This window comes from Anolis sagrei, chromosome 3 (assembly GCF_037176765.1).
Source record: "Anolis sagrei isolate rAnoSag1 chromosome 3, rAnoSag1.mat, whole genome shotgun sequence".
Taxonomy (NCBI): Eukaryota; Metazoa; Chordata; class Lepidosauria; order Squamata; family Dactyloidae; genus Anolis; species Anolis sagrei.
This window is the reverse complement of record NC_090023.1, coordinates 99,786,422-99,797,226: the sequence shown is the minus strand read 5'-3', so window position 1 is coordinate 99,797,226 and position 10,805 is coordinate 99,786,422. Positions and strand designations below refer to the sequence as shown.

General features: G+C 40.5%; 1 protein-coding gene across 2 annotated transcripts in view; it reads right to left on the bottom strand.

Annotated features, from left to right (window-relative positions):
• Positions 1-123: 123 nt before the first annotated feature.
• Positions 124-10,805, bottom strand: part of SLC9A7 (solute carrier family 9 member A7) — a 65,243-nt gene continuing 54,561 nt past the window's right edge. For both annotated transcript variants that reach the window (XM_060769831.2, XM_060769832.2), the window contains 3 exons: positions 9,893-9,975; positions 7,952-8,057; positions 124-2,037 (listed from right to left, as the gene is read on the bottom strand). In XM_060769831.2, coding sequence (XP_060625814.2) covers positions 1,795-2,037; positions 7,952-8,057; positions 9,893-9,975 — 432 coding nt within the window. In that variant the 3' untranslated portion in view covers positions 124-1,794. The remainder of the gene's footprint in view (positions 2,038-7,951; positions 8,058-9,892; positions 9,976-10,805) is intronic.

Sequence of the window (10,805 nt, the reverse complement as noted above, 5' to 3'; positions counted from 1 at the left end):
CTTGCAGTTTCCCTTCCAATTGTTAACCAGCCCTGACTCTGCTTAATTTCCAAGCTTATAAATGCTATTAAAAACTATTCTGAGTGATTTTGTCAACTGAACATTAATAAGGGTAAACACAAATTTTAAAAAGCAGAAGAGGAAACAATGAACTTTATTACATACATTGGTTCAAATTTCATTTCTTCATCACAGACAGATTAAAATAAAGTCTAAAAATGGTGGCATGGAAGGAGGGAAAAGTATGAGAAAAAACATATTTATTTTTCTAAGCACTTCCGTCATGTTCAAAATTACAGGGCAGCTGGTTTACAAAGAATTATCCATTAAGAGTCAGACCATTACATTGTTCATTATCCTGCTTTTAGCAGCCAAAATTATTGTTGAGGAAAACTTGAGAGAGTTACCTGATTGCATCATGGAAGCCAGCCATTCACAATTAGGACCGCTTATGGCATATTTGTAAATGAGCATCCCTGATCACTAGGGCTTGAACCCCTCCAGAGGATGATGAACCACTACTCTCATCATCACAATTAGATCGTTGGGACTGGAAGAGAGACATCTGAAGGGTCACCAATTCTCCAGCCCTGCTCCAGGCAAAATATTCCTTTTTCAGATTGCAGAATGGTACTCCTTATTACAGAAAAGGCACCGCACCAATTTTAAACATCAGGTTCATAGTGCAATATTCCACTAACACACACGCACACACAAACACACACAGACTTATTAACAGAGTAAAAAAAACATATTTTTTGTTCTGATACAAGCATCAGATTAAGTACTCCACTTATCATAGGTCATCACCTGGGTTTAAAGGTAACAGTTTTAAGTCCAGACACACTTCAGGAACCTGAACCAAGTTCTCTCAATACTTCTTGTGCAACTTATAAGTCTGCAACTACATTGCAATCATTCAACACTGTCTTCACAGTTGGAGGAGAGGACGGTCATTCTAAAATTGTGACGGGGGGAGTGATGATTTCCCTCTGGTTAATCTTAAGAGTTTAGCTACAGAACTCATATGTAATAGGGGCAAGAGGCAGAAAATGTAAATTTTAGACAGCACACAGATGGACTTTGCGATACAGTTACAAGACTTACAGATATTCTCAATACATTGTCCAGAGGCTCTTCTTCCTTTCCCTTTTTAGACCACAATAATAAATTAATATAAAACATTACTAACATGGAGGGTTTCTTGTTATATCCCTTGGAATTACATGGAGGTTGTGAGGGGTTTCCAATAACTCCCAAAAACCAAACTGTTTCTGACAATGTGATCACTGTACATAATGTCCTCTTTTGCATTGCATTTTTCAAGTATATGTCAAACATTGCACTGATGTCTAACATCAACAACATAATTCTCCCCATGTTTCCAGGTTGAAAAGCTTGCGGTGGTCCTGAATTCTGTTAGCCACATCAGCTAATTACTCCAGCCATTAATTATGATAAATATTCCTACTCTTCTCATCAGCTGAGTGGAGCAGCAGAATGAAAATGATTACAACATGCTGCTTTTAATTTCAAGTATGTAATTGCTTTAAAGCAAGTGCCTGGCCAATTTTTTTGGTTGCTTGATTGGCTTAGACACTGCCAGCATCTTGAAAATTTTAAAACTAAACACAGGGATATTGAGATGAGGGGATTGCATCTCCCGACCTAATAAAACCACTTGAACAAGAGACATTAAATTAACCCGTTGACTCCTTCACTGACACTGGAGTCAGCAAACATCTTGGATACTTGGGCAGTGGGCCTATTGCTACGTTTTTATTAAGCAGGTCATCATGCATCCAGTGGAAATACTAGCCGAGTGCCTCTGCTCATCACCTCGGGTGCTTCTGTTCCCAGATCACGCTCCAAAGCCTCTTCCGAGTTGCTTTTGGTTTTCTGGCCATCGATGCTGGTAATAGCCGCATGGGAGCCAGATGATCCATTAGCAGTGATCGTTGTGTCTCCGTATGTCAGCGACAGGTCACTGTCATTCAGGATAAAGTCAGAATCTTCCTCTCTAAGCTGCTCCTGGTTCTGAAAAGGGTTCAGGGGTTTTTTTAAAAAAAAGAGAGAAAAAGGGTTCAATGTTTGTTTCTCTTACTCAAAGAGAGCTTATTTAATGATAAATATGCCACAGAATGTCATACAGTGTAATGGCTGAAATCTGACACACAACTAGACCCCTTAAAACCCATTAACTTCAGCTTAGGAAAGGTTATAGATAAAGGTAAAGGTTTTCCCTAACATTACATCTTGTCATGTCCAACTCTGGGGTGGTGGTGCTCATTTCCATTTCTAAGCCGAAGAGCTGGCGTTGTCTATAAACACCTCCAAATTCTCGTGGCTGGCATGATTGCATGGAGCACCGTTACCTTCCTGCCAGAGTGGTACCCATTGATCTCAAATTTGCATGTTTTTGAACTGCTAGGTTGGTAGAAGCTGGGGCTAACAGTGGGAGCTCACCCCACTCCCCAGTTTCAAACTGCCAACCTTTCAGTCAGCAAGTTCAGCAGCTCAGCGGTTTAACCCACTGCACCACCAGGGGCTCCATAGGAAAAGTTATATCTTCATGAAAAAAAAAATCTCACTGACAAGCTGCAGGGAATAGTATGCATATACCGGATACATGTGTACATACAGAGAATAGGAGATTCAATTGGATGCTGAGTGAATTTAGTCCAAAGCTTAAAGGAGCTATCCAAGGTACCAAACCTTGTCTTGAAAATTAAGTTGAATACATTGCTCCTTTAAAGTTCAGGCCAAAACCCAGCACAGATTCACCACCCAGTTGGGAGAGGGCATGCATGGGCAGGAGATAGCACCTTCATAGTATATTTCACTTACATGATATTCTCAAAGTCTAAGAACTCACCAGTGTTATCCAAAGCGTATATTTCTATTGTTACAGAGCTTTTGTAAATGGTGGTTTATGTGATCAAACTTAGTGCTAATGGCTATTCCGAAGTTTCTGTTAGTGAGATATAGGACATGAAAGGATTAACATTTGCTGCATATGTGTTGTGGAAGGCTTTCATGGCCAGAATCACTGTGACTTTTCTGGCCTGTATGGCCATGTGTTCCAGAAGCATTCTCTCCTGACATTTTGCCCACATCTATGGCAGGCATCCTTAGAGGTTGCGAGGTCTGTTGAAAATTAGGCAAGTGGGGTTTATATATCTGTGGAATGTCCAGGGTGAGAGAAAGAACTCTTGTCTATTTGACGCAAGTGTGAATGTTGCAATTAGCCACTTTGATTAGAATTGAATGACCTTACAGCTTGAAAGCCTGGCTGCTTCCTGCCTGGGGAAATCCTTGTTTGGGAGGTGTTAGCTGGCCCTGATTGTTTCTTGTCTGCTTTCTCCTTTCTGTTGAAATTGTCCACATGCTTGTGGATTTCAATGGCTTCTCTGTGTAGTCTGACGTGGTGGTTGTTAGAGGCATACAGCATTTCCCCCAGGCAGGAAGTACCCGGGCTTTGAAGCTACAAGGCCATTCAATGCTAATCAAGGTGGCCAATTGCAACATTCACACTTGTCTCAAACCTCACTTGCCTCGTTTCCAACAGACTTCACAACCTCTGAAGATGCCTGCCATAGATGTGGACAAAACGTCAGGAGAGAATGCTTCCGGAAAATGGCCATACAGTCCAGAAAACTCACAGCAACCCATTTGCTTCATAGTTTGTTTATGTGTTCCTCTTACCTGGTTCCAGGTAAAACTAAATCAAGGTGGCATAACGGATTTTTTTTGTATATTAGAAAGCAACATAGCAGGAATTATTTATTTATAAAATTTATATTCCAAACTATGAAATTTACATCCAAGGTTGTATAATCTCAGGGGCTTTAAAATGCATTCAATTCCATTCAAACTACAGGCTGACTGACACATTTGCTTAATAGGCAAACTGAAAAACACATCTAAGAGTGGGGTAAAGTGGCTATTTTTTACATCCTTAGTCCCACCAGACGGATGGGGATGGATGAGCTGCCTCTTCTGAAAGCTCTCAAAAGCACCTATCCATCCTCTGAACACACCCCATGTTCCTATATTGATTAGCATTTTCAAAACCATAAGTGGATTTCTGGATATTCCCACTTGATCCCCTGCTTTTGGAAGCCTATGGGCCACTGGACAGTCTCAAGGAAGAAGACTGGTCCCATTGACATTTGCCAGTCCTGCCTGAAGTTAAAATGACATATTAATACTTCAGACAGATCCTCAATAATCCAAAACATTCCTTTGGAAGAGGCAAGAAAAACAATGCATATCACTCCACAGGGACTTGAAAACCATCCAAAAATAACCTTAAACACTGGCTTCTACAATTCCTTACATTCCTATAGATAAGGCCTCTTCAATCGACGTCAGTACTGCATTGAATAACGCAGACACACACACACACACACAATGCCTGGACAGAGGCATTCCAGGGCGTATAACGTAACACTGCAGGCACATGAATTTCAAACATCTCTGTAATATTTGTCTATATGTTTTAACAAACTGAGTTCTGGAATTTGACTAGATAGAAAGGGATCTGCTTGGATGATGGAACGCATTCGGGGGAGGAATCTGCCAGCGGCCAAAGGACTGAGCAAGAAGCAGCTGGCATTTAAAAGTGCATCGAGGTTTCAATGTGCTCACATAGGATTTCTGGACACATCCATGTGCCTTCATGTCACTTATTGACATATGGCAACCCATGATTATCTTTTTTTGGATTTCCTTAATCAAGAAATACTCAGTTCCTTCCTCTGAAATGTAGACTACAACACTTGGTATTTATGGCAGCTGTCCATCAGAAGTCTAACCTGGGCTGATTCTGCTTAGCTTCTAAGATAATATGGGATCTGGTGTATTTAGTAAGATAGGGAAAATCTGCATTAAAAAAACATTCTGGGCGTTGAAGGTAATCTGAATTTGCCAGAGGGCAAATTTGGGGAGCGGGGGGGGGGGGGGGGCGTTCTTATATTTTTAATTCTATAGATGAGGGCATTTCAGAAAGTGCTGCCTGACCAGCTTGCATGGCAAAGAACTGCTATAATTTCCTCTTCTATATAACCATTCAAGGTACAGGAATTATCTCAATGTTTCTGTCTGGCAACTGTATTCACTCTCACAATTTTAGTGCTTTCACTGCAATGACATTATCCTATGTGACCTTGGGGTTTACAATCTGGAGAGGAATACTTAAGAACTCTCAGCCAGAGAGCTCCAAACCACAAGCCTCATGGCAGTTAAAGTGGATTCAGAATGCTCTAAGTGTGTGATGGGGATGAGGGCTCTGGCTTTGAAAATGTCTGTATAAATAGAAGCAGTCAAAGAAGTTCAAGATACTGCACTCAAGAAACTTAGCTTGTTATCCCTTCTTTCATGATTCCAAATCAAATTATATTGATAGCCAAACGATGAGATTTTTTTTCCATGTCAGGAGCAACTTGAGACACTTCTGGTGTGAGAGAATTGGCTGTCTGCAAGGATGTTGCCCAGGGAATGCTCAAATGTTTTACTATCCCGTGGGAGGCTTGTCTCATGTCCCTGCATGGGAAGCTAGAGCTGACAGATGGGAGCTCACCCTGCTCCCCAGATTTGAACCACTGACCTTTCAGTCAGCAGTCCTACTGGCACAAGGGTTTAACCCATTGCGCCACCGGGGGCTCCTACTATGAGATGTATATCCTTATTAAATGAGCAGTGTCATGTCTGAACTGACCCTTAATTTGCTTTAATACTGAAATTCCCCAAGAAAGGGAAAACTAAAGCTGCAGTATAACCAAATATTAGTAATCTTGTATCTAACATTGCCATTTTCAGATGTCATGAAAAAATCATACATATCGAGTGTCCTCGTAGTCTCTAGGGAAGAATCCTATTTGCCTATTTATTTTTTTCAATATATTCTGTCCACTTTTTGAATGTGCACATGTATGCATGAACAAATCTCAGCAGAAGGGCCCATATTTTTTGGCTGGCCTTGGCCCGAACTGCTTGGCAAGAGGTAGGCCTGGCACTTTGCAATGGGATACGAAGCTCTCAGAAGCTAGAAGAATCCACCTCACTGCTCAGGAATGCTTTCAAATAAAAAAGAGAGTGTACTCAAAGTGCTTTCAAGACTGTCTAAAGCAGCAGCAGGGTTTCCTACTGCTTTCAAAAGGTTACAGATCTTTACAAGTGAAAGAGCTCCTTCCTTCCAGTCTTTCCTCCTCGATTGCTTCAGAAGACTGAAGGGAGGGGACTAACTTGACTTCTCCTTCTCTGGAGATTTTAAAGCAGAGGCTGGATGGCCATATACTGGGGGTGCTTTGTCTGTGTTCCTGCATAGCAGGGATTTGGACTGGATGGCCCTTCCAACTTTAGGATTCTATTATTCTTTGGCTTGAACAAGCTCTGATCAACAGAAGATGAAGTTGGGATACTACCAAGTATGCATACCTACATATCATTAATCCATCATACTCTTTGGACAAATAGATGTTTGAGGATCAGGACATTCATAGGGAGACGAAGGTGCTTGTTTATAAAGCTATTGTCCTCCCAACCCTGCTATATGCCTGCAAAATGTGGACTGTCTATGGACATCACACTCAACTCCTGGAGTGATTCCATCAGCGTTGCCTCTGGAAAATCCTGCAAATCTCTTGGGAAGCCAAGCGGAGAAATATCAGCGTGCTGGAAGAAGCTAAGACCACCAGCATTAAAGTGATGCTCCCACACCATCAACTCCGCTATACTGGCCACGTTGACCGAATGCCCAATCACCATCTCCCAAAGCAGTTACTATATTCCCAGCTTGTGACACATAATGTTGGTACACAGGAAAAGAGATTTAAAGATGGGCTTAAAGCCAACCTTAAAATTGTGGCATAGACACAGAACTGGGAAGCCCTGACTCTTGAGCGCTCAAACTGGAGGTCAGCTGTGAACAGCAGTGCTGCATAATTTAAAGAGGCACAAATGGAGGGTGAAAGGGAGAAACATGCAAAGAGGAAGGTGCATCAAGTCAACCCTGACCAGGACTGCCTTCCACCTGGAAACCAATGTCCTCACTGCGGGAGAACATGCAGATCAAGAATAGGGCTCCATAGCCACCTATGGACCTACCGCCAAGACACTAGACTTGGAGAACCATCATCCTTGGGCTATGAGGGATTGCCTAAGTACAATGTATACTGCATTTTCAAAAGAAGTGGACCATATTTCCATCTCAAGAAAAGCTCCTTTCCCCCCGCAACAATTTCAGCAGAGATATGGTGACATTAAAAGAGTGTAGCACAGTTTATCGCAAACAAAACACTATTTGCACTTTGTATGAGGCTAATATTTATTTATTTATGACATTTATATGCCGCCCTTCTTACCCCAAAGGGAACTCAGAGCGGCGTACAAGATGTGTGTGATACACACACACAAACACACACACGAACAATATATTATATTATTAGCATAGTACAATATCAGTATTAATTATTACTATATTGTATTATACCATTATATTGTAATATTATTAGAATATTACATGTAATAAAATATATAATTATAATATATTATTATTGGTATTATATTGCATTACATTATAATATTATAAATATTATATGTATATACAATATATTATATTACATTATATTATAGAATATGCAGACCGAAATCCACTGGGATACTTCCACATCCACATCTAATGTCACTGGAATCTCTGCCCTCTCCCACTATGTGGTGCCAAAATCCTATTTAAGAGGCTTCCTCAGCCCTCTGGAAATAGTTTTGAAGGTACACAGGGGAGGAATAGCTGTTCCTATTTACAACTGGACCCAACATTACAATATCTTGCCTATAGAAATTACTGAAAATGATGTTATTTGCAGTGCAACTGGAATACTAGCCATTCTTAATTATTTCACACATTATTCATGTCAAGGAAGAGTTTAGCAGGCAACAAAAATACACTTACCTCGTAAACCTGGGGAGTAGTCAAGCAACGTGCTATCAATCCACACCAACTAGGGAAAGTTGTAGTTAGTGGAGGACCACTGTGTGTGAGAATAGGCTTGAGGTAGCTTGAATGGATCATTAAGGGGGAAAAGGTTTCAAAGAGTGAATTGCTACTGCTTTAAAACTCCACAAACATTATATTGCTCAGTATTTTAGGGATTTATATCCAGTCTGCATCTCCGTATAAGAAAAAAATGAAAATTATCCCAACATCTCTATAGTATACCTATCATATACAACCTAATCCTATAAAGTAGGTCCTGATATATCTTGCTTCATGTATAGCTATGCCCTGAAGAAGCATAAATGGACATCCATCTACAGCTTTGCAACTAAAGAACTATTTGAATGTGCTTAACAAAACTAGGGTATGTGGGTGGTCACCTATCCTTATTTTGTTATGTTATGCATCTCTGATAGTAATTAAAATACAAATATGATACTGTTACTTTGCAAAGGACAGTTCTGTTTTTGTACTTTCCCACTGACAAAATTACCCTATTTACTCAAATCTAATGTTCACCTTTTTTTGCTAAATTACCTTGCATTATCATAGGCTGTCTGCACCCTACACCACTGGAGAAATTACACCATCTAGTTGATATTGCACCACTTGACACCCGCCGGGAAGTAGCAGCCAGTATTGAAAGGACCAAGACCGTGACATCTCTGGCCCATCCCCTGTTGGGCTATCAGCCAGCATGCCAACGCCTTAAATCAAGAAATAGTTTTCTAAGATCTACAGAGACACTTGCAGGAACACCTCAGCAAGCGAGAGTCCAAAAGTGGCAGGCTAAAATCCAGCACCTTAATCCATGGCTGATAACAAATGAAGGACTCCCTCCTGTTCAGCAACTTGGAAGGTGCTGATCAGACTGCGCTCTGCCACCACGAGATGCAGAGCCAACCTTAAGAAATGGGGCTACAAAGTGGAGTCCACGACATGTGAATGTGGAGAAGAGCAAACCACATTGCAGTCTGAGCCCTGCCACATGCATAATGGAGGACCTTCTTATAGCAATGCCAGAGGCACTCCAAGTGGCCAGCTACTGGTCAAAGGGCATTAAATATAATGCCAAGTTTTTAAACTTTGTGTTTTCTCAAATACATTGGTACTCTCATGATATGATAAATAAATAAATACATACACACATACCTTGTCTAAATTAGGGTGCACATTAGATTTGCATAATATAATAACCTTAATGCTGAGCCAAAGCAAAAGGGTAAGCTGTTTCAGGAGCACCTGGAGTTCTTATTTGAGGGATGTCATCTCTAATTTAATTGCCAGCTCTCAATGATACGTAATTCTGGGAATTGTATTTTGGTGAATTCAGAATTCTTTGGCAGAGAAGGCTAAGACCTTGTAAAACTGCAGTTCCCATGACTTCATAGCAATGAACCAAGGCAATTAAAGTGGGTTCATTTTACAGCAAAGATGCAACCCAAGGTTTTCTTTTCCATCGCTGGGAGCTTTGATGTTCTAACACCTTTGTTTTTAAAGAAGGAATTCAAAGCAGGCAGCAAGTGTAATGGCCAAATTACAAAGAGTCTACCTTTTGCTGCTGCACATTACATTAAGTAGCAAATCCATTATTATTATTATTATTATTATTATTATTATTATTATTATTAGGCAGTAACAGTCCAAATCAGAGAGTCTAACCAGTAAGGTTTGTAATCAACAAATGTGATATTAAGATCAAATAAAAAGAGATATGAAGGAACATCTATTGTGAAAGCTGGGATTTTTCTATTCACCTCCCCTGAGGTTACAGTGCCCATAGTCTGTTGCAATGTTATATCTTGCCTGTTAATGAATGATATAATGGGAAATTAAAATACCTTAACATGCTTTGCTTACAATATAAGCTATGAAGTAACTACTAAAAAAGGATACTTGTGGTCAAAGCTATACCAAACCCTGAAGATCCAAACACTCTCCTCCTTTGTGCGGTTCCTTCTTTCAGTATCTAGACCATCCTGGAAAGTATCAAAAACAAATAATTAAATGAAACAGATGTGAACAAATGTGCCACAGAGCCTCAGGCTTTGCTTACTACACTATATTATGCTGATTACACTATATTATGCACCAATCTGATAATAACAGCAACTCCAAACTGAACACATTTCAGATGGTACTCCTCAATCACATTTGGCAGAAAACATTACATCAATGGTCAGGTGCACCTTTATAAAGGGAGAACATCTGTTTATCTGCTAAATATCATGCATGTCACTCAATGTAAGTGAGGAAGTGTTCCCACTTATAATAATTTGTGACATGAGTATCGCAGCTAGTAATTTGCTTCCTATGCAATTCAGACATCGTGTTGTCGAAGGTTTTCATGGCTGGAATCACTGGGCTCCTGTGAGTCTTCCGGGCTGTATGGCCATGTTCCAGAAGCATTTTCTCCTGATGTTTCGCCTGCATCTACGGCAGGCATCTTCAGAGCTTGTAAGGTCTGTTAGAAACAAGGTAAGTGAGGTTTGTATATTTGTGGAATAATGTCCCAGGTGGGAGAAAGAAATCTTGTCAGCTAACAGCTCCCAACAAATGATTGGGAGGAAGGAAGCAGCCAGGCTCTGAAGCTACAAGACCATTCAATGCAAATTAAAGTGTCCAATTGCATCATCATCATCATTATTTCATTTTTATCCCGCTTTTCTCCCATGGGCGGCTAAACATTCACACTTGCCTCAAATAGAGTTCTTTCTCCCACCCTGGACATTTCACCGATCTTTAACCCCCACTTGCCTAGTTTCCATCAGACCTCACAACCTCTTGAGGATGTCTGCATAGATATGGG